The sequence below is a fragment of the Oncorhynchus kisutch genome, linkage group LG16, assembly GCF_002021735.2.
Source record: "Oncorhynchus kisutch isolate 150728-3 linkage group LG16, Okis_V2, whole genome shotgun sequence".
Taxonomy (NCBI): domain Eukaryota; kingdom Metazoa; phylum Chordata; class Actinopteri; order Salmoniformes; family Salmonidae; genus Oncorhynchus; species Oncorhynchus kisutch.
In genome coordinates this window covers 8,604,973-8,623,770 of record NC_034189.2, presented here as the reverse complement: position 1 = coordinate 8,623,770, position 18,798 = coordinate 8,604,973, and the positions used below count along the sequence as shown (strand labels likewise).

At 42.1% G+C, this 18,798-nt stretch overlaps 1 protein-coding gene across 2 annotated transcripts; it reads left to right on the top strand.

Moving 5' to 3' along the window:
- Positions 1 to 1,759: 1,759 nt before the first annotated feature.
- LOC109880278 (zinc finger protein 329-like) lies at positions 1,760 to 16,817 on the top strand. 2 transcript variants are annotated; one of them, XM_031791725.1, is made up of 4 exons: positions 1,760 to 3,318; positions 3,738 to 4,671; positions 10,241 to 10,714; positions 15,053 to 16,817. In XM_031791725.1, the coding sequence occupies exons 2-4, from the start codon at positions 4,506 to 4,508 to the stop codon at positions 16,378 to 16,380; spliced, it is 1,968 nt and encodes a 655-aa protein (XP_031647585.1). In that variant the 5' UTR covers positions 1,760 to 3,318; positions 3,738 to 4,505; the 3' UTR covers positions 16,381 to 16,817. The 2 variants fall into 2 exon arrangements, with proteins under 2 accessions (XP_031647585.1, XP_031647586.1); XM_031791726.1 differs by having other exon boundaries at positions 1,783 to 3,318; positions 10,241 to 10,693.
- The last annotated feature ends 1,981 nt before the right edge of the window (positions 16,818 to 18,798 follow it).

Here is an 18,798-nt window from a genome sequence, read left to right as displayed (position 1 = left end):
AAGGAAATTAAATATTGAGATGAAGTGGTTTTAGAGAATTGACATGATGCATAAGAAGTGCTGTGTACTTTTTTTAAAAAATTATATTTCTGTATATATGAATTACAAACTAGTTTAACTAGTTAAATCCTGTTTTTAGTCTATTGCAGAGTCACAATGTGTTACCATTGATGTCCCAGGTCGGTAAACCATGTTGAAGTGTATAATTGTAATACATACATACACACAGCATCATTCAAAGACTGGAATGTGATACTCCTGGTATTGGATATGACTGAAAAATAATGTTACAGACATTCATACCTGAACAGCACCGTTATTTGCCAAGGTAGAGTACATGATCAGTGAATATATTAAATGTACAATATATAAAATCTACAATGCGGGGATGTCATGCATGGTAATAACTACATAAAGCTGTATCATATATTTTAACACTTATTGTATGAACTGAATTGAAAGACAACTCATTGTAACACAGGCGACTCCTGAAAGCTGCAACGGCTTGGGACTTAATTCTCAAATCAAATAAATGTTTATTGGTCACATACATATGGTTAGCAGATGTGAAATGATTGTGCTTCTAGTTCCGACAGCGCAGTAATATCTACCACAAAATCTAACAATTCCCCAACACAACTATCTAATACACACAAATCTAAAGGGGTGAATGAGAATATGTACATAAAAATATATGGATGAGTGATGGCCCAGCTGCAATGGATGGTATAAAATACAGTATATACAGTTGAAGTCAGAAGTTTACATACACCTTAGCCAAATTAATTTAAACTCAGTTATTCACAATTCCTGACATTTAATCCTAGCAAAAACATCCCTGTCTTCGGGCAGTTAGGATCACCACTTTATTTTAAGAATGTGAAATGTCAGATTAATAGGAGAGAGTGATTTATTTCAGCTTTTATTTCTTTCATCACATTCCCAGTGGGTCAGAAGTTTACATACACTCAACTAGGATTTGCTAGCATTGCCTTTAAATTGGTTAACTTGGGTCAAACGTTTTGGGTAGCCTTCCACAAGCTTCCCACAATAAGTTGGGTGACAGAACTGGTGTAACTGAGTCAGGTGTGTAGGCCTCCTTGCTCGCACACGCTTTTTCAGTTCTGCCCACACATTTTCTATAGGATTGAGATCAGAGCTTTGTGATGGCCACTCCAGTACCTTGGCTTTGTCGTCCTTAAGCCATTTTGCCACAACTTTGGAAATATGCTTGGGGTCATTGTCCATTTGGAAGACCCATTTGCGACCAAGCTTTAACTTTCTGACTGATGTCTTGAGATGTTGCTTCAATATATCCACATAATTTTCCTCCCTCATGAAGCCATCTATTTTGGGAAGTGCACCAATCCCTCCTGCAGCAAAGCACCTCCACAACATGATGCTGCCACCCCCGTGCTTCACGGTTGGGATGGTGTTCTTCGGCTTGCAAGCATCCCCCTTTTTCCTCCAAACATAACAATGGTCATTATGGCCAAACAGTTCTATTTTTGTTTCATCAGACTAGAGGATATTTTTCCAAAAAGTACGATCTTTGTCCCCATGTGCAGTTGCAAACCGTTAGTCTGGCTTTTTTATGGGGGTTTTGGAGCTCTGGCATCTTCTTTGCTGAGCGGCCTTTCAGGTTATCTCGATATAAGCCTCTCCCCTATTTCACCTATAAATGATGTGTGTTTCGTAACAGATAATGGAGCTCCTAATAAAATGCCAAACATTTGTTATTATGTCTCCAGAGATAGAGATATAGGTGGCTGTTTTTGATTTGGAGGGGTGGTAGCATTAAATTATTCAAATATGTCATGACTTTGTCAATCAGCTTGTTATTAAATGTATCTTAATGATTGTTTAGTGTTTATGTATCAATATGGACTTTGTAAAAATCGACAAACTTGGAATCTGGTCCTAGCTGATTGCACTCAGGCACATCTAAAGGCTGCATAGATCATAGAGATCTTGAATTAATCTGAATGATTCAGGTGTTCTATTTACTTCTGTGGTATATACTGCAGATGACCTCTACCCTCGTCTCCGTCCCTCCAGACTCCCTGCAGCTCTCTGTCTCTGAAGAGGAGGTTCCCCCTGAGCAGCAGCACTGTGAGCAGGAATGGAGCCCCAATCTGGGGCAGAAGGACCCAGAGACCAAACAGATTAAAGAGGAACAGGAGGAAGTCAGGACCAGTCAGGAGGAAGAGCAGATTCAAGAGCTGGGGCCTGATATCACTGATTTCAATTTCACTCCTTCCTGTGTGAAAAGAGAATGTGATCAGGAAGACCCACTTCAGTGCTTGACTCATCCCCAAACCCAGACTGTGGAGAACAGAGAGAGTGACTCTAAACCAGTGGATCTCAAACATTTTGCCACTGTGACCCACCTATAGGGTTTCAAAATTCCAGATAATCAGAACAATGCCTAAAGCCACAGCTCAGCCATAAGCAGCGACCCAGTAGGACTTGACAGCAACCCACCATTGGATTCCAGACCACCATTGGATCCCAGTCCACCATTGGATCCCAGTCCACCATTGGATCCCAGTCCACCATTGAATCCCAGTCCACCATTGAATCCCAGTCCACCATTGGATCCCAGCCCACCATTGGATCCAGCCCACAATTAGATCAGAACCCACCAATGGGGGAACCCTACACCCGCCCCTTTTATGGCAAGACCTTCAAACATCTGTCCATGTACATGAGAATTCACAGAAGAGAGAAACCATTTAGCTGTGCTGACAGTGGGAATAGCTTCAATCCCAAGCAACACCTAACCAGACATTATACACATTCACTGAAGAGAGAAACCATTTAGCTGTGGTGACTGGGGGAAAAGCTTCAATCCCAAGAAGCACCTAAATGAACATGACAGACTCATACAGGAGTGAAATAACATGGCTGCTCAGTCTGTGATAAAATAATGACTCAGAAGACTTATCTGCTGAGGAATATGAATAATATCCACAAAGAGAGAAAAACTTACAATAGAAATAAGGTCTTCCGTCACTCTTAGGAAAGGAGAGTATCTCCAGACCATTCATACTGTGTGTCTCAGATAAATACATATTGTGCTGCCATCCTGTTAGAAGGTAACAGATTATTTTATTACAATGGTTAAATTGGATTTTCATTGTGTTCAATGGTGTTATTTGCCCCCTAGTGGATGTTTCTGGTACTTAGAAAGACGACGCAAACAGGAAGTAGAGAATTTGTTCTACACGCATAGAAGCAGCTACAAACAACGCTACGGTGCAGGTCTTTCAATGTAGTTATTTCTTGTCACGCTTCAGCCTTGGAAAATATTTGTTTGTAAGTTCGATTCAAGCATTTAGCTAATGATGATAATCTTGTTATTGATAGAGTTGCTTACATATCAATGTTGGTTGCATTTACTCACAAATTGCAATGCCTTTAATGTATGTCGTTAGCTGTATTACTTTGCTCATGCGTCATGCAAACGAATTGTAAAATATACAATACTGTAGTTTTGTTACTGTTCCTAGTGTAATATGCTTTGTTATTCTACATAGATGGTTGTACATTATTAGAGTAATGAAAGGAGCCAATTACCATATGAGTAACAATTAGCTATATGGTTTGGCATCATGCCAGATGCATGGTACCTTAGCACGTGCTTTGTATTTATGCAACTTCAAATATTTTATGTACAGCTACAGTATATCGGTGTGAATTGAATACTAAAGTATATTATTTTCTGTATTTTGCAGTTTCACAACATAAACGTTTTCAGTATATTCATTCAAGAAAAGTCACGCCTTGGGAGTTTTACTGAAGACTTGGTTGTTAGCTATCTGTCTAGTTTTGCATGAGAACGCAACTCAAGGGCAGAATACATATACTGTACCATGGACTTAATGTTGTAAAACAGTGTATGTAAATAAAGTTTGATTTGATTTGAATGACGAGGAAATGATCAAACAGTACAGAGGATTGTAGGAAATTCACAGTTCTGCTGTTCAAAGTCTGTTTCATTTTTCCTTTCTTTAGAAACAGCAATATCTGGTCATTTGATTTAGGTCAGGCTGATGTAATTAATACATGAAATGAAAAACAATTCCAGAAAAGGTATCCTTGCATTTATCCAAGAGTATTTCTCATAAATTCTGACCTAATGCTGCTCATTCATCATGTTGATTTAATCTTGTATGGAGTAATGATAAACTGTTGCCTCCTGGGGAAGAATAGATTCTCCCAGATCATCCTATACTTATGATAACCACTATTTGTCTACATGTAGTCGTCGTTCTCCTTTACTACTGGTCTGTAGGCTGCCTTGCACAGTAAACTCCCATCCAGCTGGCGGCTCTGTTGTGTTTCTGGGTTCGTCACCAACTAGAACAAAGAACGTCCCAAGATTCCTTGACTAGAACACGGAAGTAGGATTGGTAAACGAGTTTTTTATTGTTCCTTGTGTGGAGTAAAGAAAGACATACTTACTAAACTAAATAGTCTACCCATCTCTAATTTTACAGAAAATGTCTAAACTACAGACGTTGTGTGTGTTTTTAAATGAGCGTTTATCGGCGGCGGCTGTGGATATTTTTGGTGCAGTTGAGAAAACGGTAGGAGAATACCAGGAGGAGAATGATCGGCTACGGAGACTGCTGCGGAGGACACCAGAGATACAACTATGTCGAATAGGTTCGTATGCAGATACTGATAGCTAGCTATAGTTCTACTTTATTGATAAACTGTTAACTGATCACCACTTCATACACGTTTAAGAAGTTCTTTTTAAACCTACCGTGCATGGATAAAAACATTGTCATAAAAACAGGAAGTGAATTTAATTTATAATTCAAAATTTATACACTTTAGAAATACTGAGAAGTAATTAAAAATAGATTCTAGTTTTTAATTATTGAATTGGCATTATAGTTAGCCTGGTCTTGAATTTACTGGCTTAAAAATTCAAATAGACCACAACCCTGATGTCTAAAGCCTGTATAGAGTCCCACAGTGGGGGTGTAATAATACCCATAAAACCTAGCGCTCAAACAGGGTTCCAATCGTTTTCCCACCATTCATTTTTCCCATAGGGGATTTTAGAACACTTAACATTTGGACTGCGTTTCATGTTGGCCTACCCCGGTGTGACAGTTTGATAACCATGTACATCTCTCTCAGACAAGGTGACTTTTAGCAATATTTTCTTCAGTGGTGGTCGGTGCTGTTTTTTTATGAGCACGGCCTTATTTCTATTAGCATATTGGATGACTGTCATTCATATTCCATTCGCCCAGCGCAATGTAACATTGATAGGTTTAGGTTACTACAAGATACTTACATTTTCCCTTTAGCCATCATGAGGTCGCTACAACAGCCTAGCCTATGAATGATAGTATACAACACAGGTGCACAGGTTGAGAAGAATTTGAGTAATCAAGGTGACAGACAGCGAGACATTTTAATACCGCCTTGCACACTCTTGTCTGCATCTAGCTGATCTAGGGTGTAATCATTCATCCAACAGTTGCAAACAAGAGTTTGTATTGGACAAATTCAGGTATGTTTATCCCTGTTCTGTTTGCTTCTGTTTAATAAAGTTTTTTTTAACACAATCTGTGGAATGAATACACCCCTGATTACACGCAAATGCAGTTTACTTTCGTAACAGAAACATGCAAACAGTATGATCACTTTGAACGTTGTAGCTATAATTCCTTCTGGTTCCTTCTTGCGTCTCACCTTTTCCCTTCAGTGCACAACACATCAGCTGTCTGTGACCAGGCAAAAAAATCTTTCCAAGCCAAACCTTCATATCATAACCACTACACACAGCCTTCATCGTTGTCACCGTTATTATCTAAAATGGGGCGGCAGGTAGCTTAGTGGTTAGAGCGTTGGGCCAGTAACCATAAGGTTGCTGGATCGAATCCCCGAGCTGACAAGGTAAAAAAATCTGTCGTTCTGCCCCTGAACAAGGCAGTTAACCCACTCTTCCCCAGTAGACTGTATTTTGTTAATAAGAATTTGTTCTTTACTGACTTGTTCAAGGTTAAATTATAATGTCATAGTCAACATAGCTACTGGAACTATCACGTTAGTAAACCCTCTACAATCATGTAGTCAGCAAGCAGTTTATCAGTTGCACCGATGGAAATAAATTAATAAAACCAAAAGCTTACCTTGAAACGCTATTAGCGCCCACCGCTAACTAGTTAGCCATTGGTTACATAGCATCCATCTCTTTTTGAGCTGGGTGTTTGAGTAGGCTTAATTAGCTAGCTGCATTCGCTAGCTAAGTGGAAGTGAAAAATAGATAAACATTTTGCCAGCTCTCCCTATCTTCTCCTTCATTTTTGAAGGTATTAAATCATTCTAAAGTGTTCAACTATTGTCTCTCTCTCTTTTAAGTCAACTACTCACCACATGTTATGCAGTGCTAGCTAGCTGTAGCTTATGCTTTCAGTACTAGTTTAATTCTCTGATCCTATGATTGTGTGGACAACATGTCAGTTCATGCTGCGAGAGCTCTGATAGGTTGGAGGATATCGTCCTGAAGTTGTCCTAATTACTGTGTAAGTCTATAGAAGGGGGTGAGAACAATGAACCTCCTAGGTTTTGTATTGAAGTCATTGTACCCAGAGGAGGACGGAAACTAGCTGTCCGCTGGCTACACCATGGTGCTACCCTACAGAGTCCTGTACAGTCGTGGCCAAAAGTTTTGATAATGACACAAATATTAACTTTCAAAGTTTGCTGCTTCAGTGTCTTTAGATATTTTTGTCAGATGTTACTATGGATACTGAAGTATAATTACAAGCATTTCATAAGTGTCAAAGGCTTTTATTGACAATTACATGAAGTTGATGCAAAGAGTCAGTGTTGACCATTCTTTTTCAAGACCTCTGCAATCCGCCCTGGCATGCTGTCAATTAACTTCTGGGCCACATCCTGACTGATGGCAGCCCATCCTTGCGTTATCAATGCTTGGAGTTTGTCACAAAAGGCATTGTTCGTCACCAAACTGTTCCTGGATGGTTGGGAGAAGTTGCTCTCTGAGGATTTGTTGGTACCATTCATGGCTGTTTTCTTAGGCAAAATTGTGAGTGAGCCCACTCCCTTGGCTGAGAAGCAACCCCACACATGAATGGTCTCAGGATGCTTTACTGTATAGCGCTCACCTTGTCTTCTCCGGACAAGCTTTTTTCCGGGTTTGCTCCAAACAATCGGAAAGGGGATTCATCAGATAAAATGACTTTACCCCAGTCCTCAGCAGTTCAATCCCTGTACCTTTTGCAGTCTGTCCCTGATGTTTTTCCTGGAGAGAAGAGGCTTCTTTGCTGCCCTTCTTGACACCAGGCCAACCTCCAAAAGTCTTAACCTCACTGTGTGTGCAGATGCACTCACACCTGCCTGCTGCCATTCCTGAGCAAGCTCTGTACTGGTGGTGCCCCGATCATGCAGCTAAATCAACTTTAGGAGACGGTCCTGGCGCTTGCTGGACTTTCTTGGGCTCCCTGAAGCCGCCTTCACAACAACTGAACCGCTCTATTTGTGTCATTCTCAAAACCTTTGGCCACAACTGTAGACCTTCATTGGAAAAAAAAGTGTGTTTTTTAATCAATTATTTGGTAGAATCAACAAACAAACATGAGTCGGCGCACACCCCGAAAAATTTTGTGTGGAGGTGCTGACTAACGGCGAATAAACTATAATAAAGCGAGTCGCACACTCCATATATAGACTCCATATATAGACTCCATATATAGACTCCATATATAGACTCCATATATAGACTCCATATATAGACTCCATATATAGACTCCATATATAGACTCCATATATAGACTCCATATATAGACTCCATATATAAACTCCCAGTAATTTATTGGGTAAATCACCAACGTTTCAGCATCACTGTGCCTTCTTCGTAAATTCAAAAGGAGAGGCTACAAGGACAAAACTCTTGATGCTGCAATGATGAAAATATCAACAATAAAATAATAAATAAAAGATCATGGTGTTTGTAGTTCTTTATGTTTGTAGTTCTTTGTGCTTGTAGTTCTTTGTGCTTGTAGTTCTTTGTGCTTGTAGTCGTTTGTAGTCATTTATGTTTGTAGTTCTGTTTGTAGTTCTTTATGTTTGTAGTTCTTTATGTTTGTAGTTTTTTGTGTTTGTAGTTTTTTGTGTTTGTAGTTCTTTATGTTTGTAGTTCTTTGTGTTTGTAGTTCTTTATGTTTGTAGTTCTTTGTGTTTGTAGTTCTTTATGTTTGTAGTTCTTTATGTTTGTAGTTCTTTATGTTTGTAGTTCTTTATGTTTGTAGTTCTTTATGTTTGTAGTTCTTTATGATAGCCACATCAGGAGCTAATTAGGATTTCAGTCACCTTGTCCTGGAGAGATTTACATGGTTATCGAAACGTCACGCCAGGGTAAGCCTCCTTATTTTAAGTCATTGTAAAGGGTAAGACTCCTTATTTTAAGTCATTGTAAAGGGTAAGCCTCCTTATTTTAAGTCATTGTAAAGGGTAAGACTCCTTATTTTAAGTCATTGTAAAGGGTAAGACTCCTTATTTTAAGTCATTGTAAAGGGTAAGCCTCCTTATTTTAAGTCATTGTAAAGGGTAAGACTCCTTATTTTAAGGCATTGTAAAGGGTAAGACTCCTTATTTTAAGGCATTGTAAAGGGTAAGACTCCTTATTTTAAGGCATTGTAAAGGGTAAGACTCCTTATTTTAAGGCATTGTAAAGGGTAAGACTCCTTATTAAGTCATTGTAAAGGGTAAGACTCCTTATTAAGTCATTGTAAAGGGTAAGACTCCTTATTTTAAGTCATTGTAAAGGGTTAGACTCCTTATTTTAAGTCATTGTAAAGGGTAAGCCTCCTTATTTTAAGTCATTGTAAAGGGTAAGACTCCTTATTTTAAGTCATTGTAAAGGGTTAGACTCCTTATTTTAAGTCATTGTAAAGGGTTAGACTCCTTATTTTAAGTCATTGTAAAGGGTTAGACTCCTTATTTTAAGGCATTGTAAAGGGTAAGACTCCTTATTTTAAGTCACTGTAAAGGGTTAGACTCCTTATTTTAAGTCATTGTAAAGGGTAAGACTCCTTATTTTAAGTCATTGTAAAGGGTAAGACTCCTTATTAAGTCATTGTAAAGGGTAAGACTCCTTATTTTAAGTCATTGTAAAGGGTAAGACTCCTTATTTTAAGTCATTGTAAAGGGTTAGACTCCTTATTTTAAGGCATTGTAAAGGGTAAGACTCCTTATTTTAAGGCATTGTAAAGGGTAAGACTCCTTATTTTAAGGCATTGTAAAGGGTAAGACTCCTTATTTTAAGGCATTGTAAAGGGTAAGACTCCTTATTTTAAGTCATTGTAAAGGGTAAGACTCCTTTTTAAGTCATTGTAAAGGGTAAGACTCCTTATTTTAAGTCATTGTAAAGGGTAAGACTCCTTATTTTAAGTCATTGTAAAGGGTTAGACTCCTTATTTTAAGTCATTGTAAAGGGTTAGACTCCTTATTTTAAGTCATTGTAAAGGGTTAGACTCCTTATTTTAAGGCATTGTAAAGGGTAAGACTCCTTATTTTAAGTCACTGTAAAGGGTTAGACTCCTTATTTTAAGTCATTGTAAAGGGTAAGACTCCTTATTTTAAGTCATTGTAAAGGGTAAGACTCCTTATTAAGTCATTGTAAAGGGTAAGACTCCTTATTTTAAGTCATTGTAAAGGGTAAGACTCCTTATTTTAAGTCATTGTAAAGGGTTAGACTCCTTATTTTAAGGCATTGTAAAGAGTAAGCCTCCTTATTTTATTTCCTTGTTTTGACAGTTAAGTTTTATGGTTGTGACACAACATGAATATACCACTTATACTGTGGTAATTTGGTATTTTATTAGGATCCCCATTAGCTGTTGCAAAAGCAGCAGCTACTCTTCCTGGGGTTCAGGTGAAACATGACATCATCCAGAACATTAATAGACAAGAACAGCTCAAGTACAAAACTACAGAAACCGTTTTTAAAAGGCCCATGCAGCCCACATATCAATACATACACACAAACTATCTAGGTCAGATGGGGGAGAGACACGTTGTGAGGTGTTGCTTTATCTGTTTTTTAAACCGGTTTGCTGTTCACTTGAGAAATTTGCGATGGAACGGAGTTCGATGCAACAATGGCTCTTTATAATACTGATCGCTTTCTTGAATTTGTTCTGGATTTGGGGACTGTGGTAACCTCTGCTCCTCTTCTCTGTCCCTCCAGAACCTGTGCAGCTCTCTGTCTCTGAAGAGGAGGTTCCCCCTGAGCAGCAGCACTGTGAGCAGGAGTGGAGCCCCAGTCTGGGGCAGAAGGACCCAGAAACCAAACAGATTAAAGAGGAACAGGAGGAAGTCAGGACCAGTCAGGAGGAAGAGCAGCTTCAAGGGGTGGAGCCTGATATCATAGAGTTCATATTTACTCCTCCTTGTGTGAAAAGTGAATGTGATCAGGAGGACCCACGTCAAGATCCCATACTTGCTGAACACCCAACTCTCAGTCCACTGAAAATGTCTAAACTACAGTCGTTTCAAGAGTTTTTAAATGAGCGTTTAACGGCGTTTGCTGCTGTGGAGATTTCCGGGGCATTTGCGAAAGCAGTAGCAGAGTACCAGGAAGAGAATGATCGGCTACGGAGACTGCTGCGGATCACACCGGAGATAAAACTATGTAGAATAGGTTCGTATGGACATCTACTAGGTTCGTATGTAGATCTACTGGGTTCGTATGTAGATCTACTAGGTTCGTATGGACATTACTAGGTTCGTATGTAGATCTACTAGGTCCGTATGTACATCTACTAGGTCCGTATGTACATCTACTAGGTTCGTATGTTGATCTACTAGGTTCGTATGTAGATCTACTAGGTTCGTATGTAGATCTACTAGGTTCGTATGTAGATCTACTAGGTTCGTATGTAGATCTACTAGGTTCGTATGTAGATCTACTAGGTTCGTATGTAGATCTACTAGGTTCGTATGTAGATCTACTAGGTTCGTAGGTAGATCTACTGGGTTCGTATGTGGACGTACTGACAGCTAGCTGTACATGGATAAAAACATGTCTGTGTCACGAAAAAACAGGAAGTGATATGAAAGTATGAAAATAGGTTCTAGAATTTACTGACTTTAGAAACAGAAAAAAAAATAACAGATGCACATTTCTTACATTTTATCTTTCGGTCGTTCAACCTTCATCAGAGCAAATCTCCCCAAACAGTGGGACAGATGAGGCCACTCAGGCTGCGTTTATACAGGCAGACCAATTCTGTCCCCCCCACCCCCCCACTAATTGGTCTTTTGACCAATCATATATCTTTTCACGCCAGATAATTTTCAGTGCTGATCTGATTGGTCAATTAATGGGAAAGAGATTAGACTTGGGCAGCCTTAGCAGCCAGAGATAATTACAGACACCTGTGGTAATCTAAACTAACCCAAAGGGCCACTTGATGTCATATCAGATAGAACAGAACATACAGATGTAATTCTACAAATACAAAATGAGGTGTTTGTATCAGGAACCCATAATCTCAGACAGAACAATACAGACGACAATCTGCAACAAAATGAAAGACGAGTTAAACACACAACACCTCAGTGCTTTCAGGAAATATTCAGACCGCTTGACTTTTTCCACATTTTGTTACGTTACAGCCTTATTCTAAAATGGATTAAATAGTTTTTCCCTCATCAATCTACACACAATAACCCATAATGACAACACAATACCCCATAATGACAACACAATACCCTATAATGACATCACAATACCCCATAATGACATCACAATACCCCGTAATGACATCACAATACCCCATAATGACATCACAATACCCCATAATGACAAAGCAAAAACAGGTTTTTAGATTTTACATTTACATAAGTATTCAGACCCTTTACTCAGTACTTCGTTGAAGCACCTTTGGCAGCGATTACAGCCTCGAGTCTTCTTAGGTATGATGCTACAAACTTGTCACACTTGTATTTGGGGAGTTTCTCCCATTCTTCTCTGCAGATCCTCTCAAGCCCTGTCTGGTTGGATGGGGAGCGTTGCTGCACAGCTATTTTCAGGTCTCTCCAGAGATGTTAGATCGGGTTCAAGTCCGGGCGCTGGCTGGGCCACTCAAGGACATTGTCTTGGCTGTGTGCTTAGGGTTGTAGTCCTGTTAAAACCTTCGCCCCCTTTCTGAGGTCCTGAGCGCTCTGGAGCAGGTTTTCATCAAGGATCTCACTGTACTTCAAATGAAATTGGTCACATACACATTTAGCAGATGTTATTGGTCACATACACATTTAGCAGATGTTATTGGTCACATACACATTTAGCAGATGTTATTGGTCACATACACATTTAGCAGATGTTATTGGTCACATACACATTTAGCAGATGTTATTGGTCACATACACATTTAGCAGATGTTATTGGTCACATACACATTTAGCAGATGTTATTGGTCACATACACATTTAGCAGATGTTATTGGTCACATACACATTTAGCAGATGTTATTGGTCACATACACATTTAGCAGATGTTATTGGTCACATACACATTTAGCAGATGTTATTGGTCACATACACATTTAGCAGATGTTATTGGTCACATACACATTTAGCAGATGTTATTGGTCACATACACATTTAGCAGATGTTATTGGTCACATACACATTTAGCAGATGTTATTGGTCACATACACATTTAGCAGATGTTATTGGTCACATACACATTTAGCAGATGTTATTGGTCACATACACATTTAGCAGATGTTATTGGTCACATACACATTTAGCAGATGTTATTGGTCACATACACATTTAGCAGATGTTATTGGTCACATACACATTTAGCAGATGTTATTGGTCACATACACATTTAGCAGATGTTATTGGTCACATACACATTTAGCAGATGTTATTGGTCACATACACATTTAGCAGATGTTATTGCGAGTGTATTGAAATGCTTGTGTTCCGAGCTCCAACTGTGCAGTAATATCACAATTCACAACAGAACATAAATCTAAAAAGTAAAAGAATAGAATTAAGAAATATATAAATATTATGACGAGAGATGTTGGAGTGGCATTGAGTAAAATACAGTAGAATATAATACAGTATATACACATGAGATGAGTAAAACAGTATGTAAACATTATTAAAGTGACCAGTGCTTCCATGTCTATGTTCATAGGGCAGCATCCTCTAAGGTGCAGGGTTGAGTAACTGGGTGGTAGCCGGCTAGTGATGGCTATTTAACAGTCTTGATGGCCTTGAGATAGATGTTTTGTTGAGTAACTCCTGAGTGACGATAAACGCGAATCCAACCATCACCCCTGGTGAGACAAAACCGCGACTTGTCAATGAGCACTTCTTGCCAGTATTGTCTGGTCCAGAGACGGTGGGTTTGTGCCCATAGGCGACGTTGTTGCCTGTGATATCTGGTGAGGACCTGCCTGACAACAGGCCCACAAGCCCTCAGTCCAGCCTCTCTCAGCCTATTGCGGACATGCTGAGCACTGATGGAGAGAGAGTACATTCCTGGTGTAACTCGGGCAGTTGTTGCCATCCTGAACCTGTCCCGCAGGTGTGATGTTCGGATGTACCGATCCTGTGCAGGTGTTGTTACACGTGGTCTGCCACTGCGAGGACGATCAGCTGTCCATCCTGTCTCCCTGTGGCGCTGTCTTAGGCGTCTCACAGTACGGACATTGCAATTTATTGCCCTGGCCACATCTGCAGTCCTCATGCCTCCTTGCAGCATGTCTAAGGCACGTTCATGCAGATGAGCAGGGACCCAGAGCATCTTTATTTTGGTGTTTTTCAGAGTCAGTAGGAATGCCTCTTTAGTGTCCTAAGTTTTCATAACTGTGACCTTAATTACCTACCGTCTGTAAGCTGTTAGTCTTAATGACCGTTCCACAGGTGCATGTTCATTCATTGTTTATGGGTCATTGGGAAACAGTATTTAAACCCTTACAATCAAGATCTGTTATTTGGATTTTTACGAATGACCTTTGAAAGACAGGGTCCTGATAAAGGGATGTTATTTATATATAGTTTTAAATAATTGGGTAGCTGGGTAGTGATGGCTATTTAACAGTCTGATGGCCTTGAGATAGAAGCTGCTTTTCAGTCTCTCGGTCCCAGCTTTGATGCACCTGTACTGACCTCGCCTTCTGGATGATAGCGGGGAGAACAGGCAGTGGCTCGGGTGGTTGTTGTCCTTGATCATCTACCTGGGACATCGGGTGCTGTAGGTGTCCTGGAGGGCAGGCATTGTGCCCCCGGGGATGTGTTTGGCATACCCCACCACCCTCTGGAGAGCCCTGAGGTTGCGGGCGGTGCAGTTGCCATACCAGGCGGTGATACAGCCTGACAGGATGCTCTCAATTGTACATCTCTCAAAGTTTCTGAGGGTCTTAGGGGCCAAGCTCCTCGTTGCGCCTTCTTCACCACCCTGTCTGTGTGGGTGGACCATTTCATTTTGTCAGTGATGTGTACGCTGAGGAACTTGAAGCTTTCCACCTTCTCCACTGCGGTCCTGTCGATGTGGATTGGGTCTCCCTCTGCTGTTTCCTAAAGTCCACGATCAGCTTCGTTTTGTTGACGTTGAGGGAAGGTTATTTTCCTGACACCTCTCCACCAGGGCCCTCACCTCCTCCACCAAGGCTGTATAGCAGGGTAACCTCTGTATCCAGGCTGTATAGCAGGGTAACCTCTGTATCCAGGTTGTATAGCTGGGTAACCTCTGTATCCAGGCTGTATAGCAGGGTAACCTCTGTATCCAGGCTGTATAGCAGGGTAACCTCTGTATCCAGGCTGTATAGCAGGGTAACCTCTGTATCCAGGCTGTATAGCAGGGTAACCTCTGTATCCAGGCTGTATAGCAGGGTAACCTCTGTATCCAGGTTGTATAGCTGGGTAACCTCTGTATCCAGGCTGTATAGCAGGGTAACCTCTGTATCCAGGCTGTATAGCAGGGTAACCTCTGTATCCAGGCTGTGTAGGTAACCTCTGCTCCTCTCCTTCCCTCCAGAATCCCTGCAGCCCTCTGTCTCTGAAGAGGAGGTTCCCCCTGAGCAGCAGCACTGTGAGCAGGAGTGGAGCCCCAGTCTGGGGCAGAAGGACCCAGAGACCAAACAGATTAAAGAGGAACAGGAGGAAGTCAGGACCAGTCAGGAGGAAGAGCAGCTTCAAGGGGTGGAGCCTGATATCATAGAGTTCATATTCTCTCCTTCCTGTGTGAAAAGTGAATGTGATCAGGAGGACCAAACCCAGACTGTGGAGAACAGAGGGAGAGACTCTAAACCAGTGGATCTCAAACCTTTTGTCACTGTGACCCACATTAAGGGTCTCAACATTCCCTGTGACCCTCCAGGTAATCAAAACAATGCCTCCAGACACAGCTCAGCTGTAAGCAGCTACACAGTAGGACTTGACAACAGTCCACTGTTGGATACCAGCCCAACATTGGATCGAAACCCACCAATGGGGGAACATTGTTCCAAACCCAACACCATGTCTAGAAGAACTCACCAATGCCGTGACTGTGGAGAAACATTTGCTCTGAAAGCTGACCTGCAGAGACACGTGACTCTCACCAAGAAGAGACCCAGTGAATGCAGCTTTTGCAAAAAAAGTTTCAACTCCACCTGTAAACTGAAGGCCCATGTCCGACTCTGTCACATTGGGAATCCCTGTGGCATGACCTTCAAACACAATCTGCCCAATCACATGAGGATTCACACAGGAGAGAAATCATTTAGCTGCGGTGACTGTGGAAAAAGCTTCAATCGGAAGATGAGCCTAACTGAACATAAACTGACTCACACAGGAGAGAAACCATTTAGTTGTGGTGACTGTGGGAAAAGCTTCAATCGGAAAGGTCACCTAACCATACACAAACTGACTCACACAGGAGAGAAACCATTTAGCTGTGTTGACTGCGGGAAAAGCTTCAATCGGAAAGGTCACCTAACCATACACAAACTGACTCACACAGGAGAGAAACCATTTAGCTGTGGTGACTGTGGGAAAAGCTTCAATCGGAAGGGGCACCTAACCATGCACAATCTGACTCACACAGGAGAGAAACCTTTTAGCTGTGTTGACTGTGGGAAAAGCTTCAATCGGAAGGAGCACCTAACGATGCACAAACTGACTCACACAGGCGAGAAACCTTTTAGCTGTGGTGACTGCGGGAAAAGCTTCAATCAGAAAGGGGACCTAAGGAGGCACAAACTGATTCACACAGGAGAGAAACACCATGGCTGCTCCGTCTGTGGTAAAGGATTCACTCAGAAGACGAATCTGCTGAGGCATGTGGATAAAGTCCACAAAGGAAAGCAACAGGACAGAAACTGAAAGGGAAGGGGGGATACCTAGGTAGTGTTCCAACTGAATGCATTCCACTGAAATGTGTCTCCCGCATTTAACCCAACCCCTGTGAATCAGAGAGGTGCTGGGGGGGCTGCCATAATCAACGTTGTCGGCACCCCCGGGGATCAGTGGGTTAACTGCCTTGTTCAGGGGCAGAACGACAGATTTTTACCTTGTCAGCTCGGAGATTCTATCCAGCAACCTTTCGGTTACTGGAAAGAACATTAGGACAAAGAGATTGTCTGGGGGGGAAAATAATGAATGGCAATATCAATATCAAATACTTAGGATCCTTAATGAGTGACAAGGAATATATAAAGATAGCTTTATTCCATTACTCAACTATATGAAAGCAGATCTAATTCAATGGAATAATCTTCCTGTAAATCTTAACAGATAAAATAAACCTCTTCAGAATAGCATATGGCTCCTAAAGGTTTTTGTATTTATTTTCGGTAATACCAATTACCCACCCTACATTTTTTTGTTGTTGGAAAAAAGTATACTGGGTCATAAGTCTGTATATGATCACGATACAGCCACATGATTGGTCAGTTGGGGAGTGGGGTTAAAGCTACATGATTGGTCAGTGGGGGAGTGGGGTTAGAGCCACATGATTGGTCAGTGGGGGAGAGGGGTTAAAGCTACATGATTTGTCAGTGGGGGAGTGGGGTTAGAGCCACATGATTGGTCAGTGGGGGAGAGGGGTTAGAGCCACATGATTGGTCAGTGGGGGAGAGGGGTTAGAGCCACGTGATTGGTCAGTGGGGGAGAGGGGTTAGAGCCACATGATTGGTCAGTGGGGGAGTGGGGTTAGAGCCACGTGATTGGTCTGTATATGAGCAAATAGAATAAAAAAGGTTTCCATCGTCCTGAGTCTGGGGGGGGGGGGGGTTTACCTTCCTGAGTCTGGGGGGGGGGGTTTACCTTCCTGAGTCTGGGGGGGGGGGGGGGTTTACCTTCCTGAGTCTGGGGGGGGGGGTTTACCTTCCTGAGTCTGGGGGGGGGGGGTTTACCTTCCTGAGTCTGGGGGGGGGGTTTACCTTCCTGAGTCTGGGGGGGGGGGTTTACCTTCCTGAGTCTGGGGGGGGGGGGGGGTTTACCTTCCTGAGTCTGGGGGGGGGGGGTTTACCTTCCTGAGTCTGGGGGGGGGGGGGGGTTTACCTTCCTGAGTCTGGGGGGGGGGGGGGTTTACCTTCCTGAGTCTGGGGGGGGGGGGTTTACCTTCCTGAGTCTGGGGGGGGGGTTTACCTTCCTGAGTCTGGGGGGGGGGTTTACCTTCCTGAGTCTTGGGGGGGGGGTTTACCTTCCTGAGTCTGGGGGGGGGGGGGGGTTTACCTTCCTGAGTCTTGGGGGGGGGGGTTTACCTTCCTGAGTCTGGGGGGGGGGGGGGGGTTTACCTTCCTGAGTCTGGGGGGGGGGGTTTACCTTCCTGAGTCTTGGGGGGGAGGGGGGTTACCTTCCTGAGTCTGGGGGGGGGGGGGTTTACCTTCCTGAGTCTGGGGGGGGGGGTTTACCTTCCTGAGTCTGGGGGGGGGGGGGGGGGTTTACCTTCCTGAGTCTTGGGGGGGAGGGGGGTTACCTTCCTGAGTCTGGGGGGGGGGGTTTACCTTCCTGAGTCTGGGGGTGGATTTACCATCCTGAGTCTGGGGGTGGTTTTACCATCCCGAGTCTGGGGGTGGTTTTACCATCCCGAGTCTGGGGGTGGTTTTACCATCCCGAGTCTGGGGGTGGTTTTACCATCCCGAGTCTGGGGGTGGTTTTACCATCCCGAGTCTGGGGGTGGTTTTACCATCCCGAGTCTGGGGGTGGTTTTACCATCCCGAGTCTGGGGGTGGTTTTACCATCCCGAGTCTGGGGGTGGTTTTACCATCCCGAGTCTGGGGGGTGGTTTTACCTTCCTGACTTGGAATTATATCAACTCCCTACCCAAGGCTTTTGCTTGCGACCATATAGTTACATATTTTGGACATCAGAGCAACGGTGAGGGAATCTTATTTGAGTCAGAAAATGACATTCATATGATAGGTAAGATATACAAAACCTTCCAGAAAGACTATCCAAATGACTATCTCTTTAAAAAATATATATATTAACTATTGGAACCAAAACTTAAAAAGAACTGATGTTGTCACAAGATGGAGGGAAAGTTGGAGCATAATTAACTAAATTACAGTTAACTAAAATGTTAGTCCAGTATAAACTAATGTATGGAACATATTATACAAGAGACAACATTCACAAATATTACGGCACAACGGCAGAGTCATGTCTCAAGTGTAAAACTAACAATGAATCAATAATCCAGGACTTCTGGGAATACTATAAAGAGTTAGAAAGTTGGATATCAGAGGTATTACAATGTAAATGTACTTTTTAATCTTTCTGTCTGCATAGTGAGAG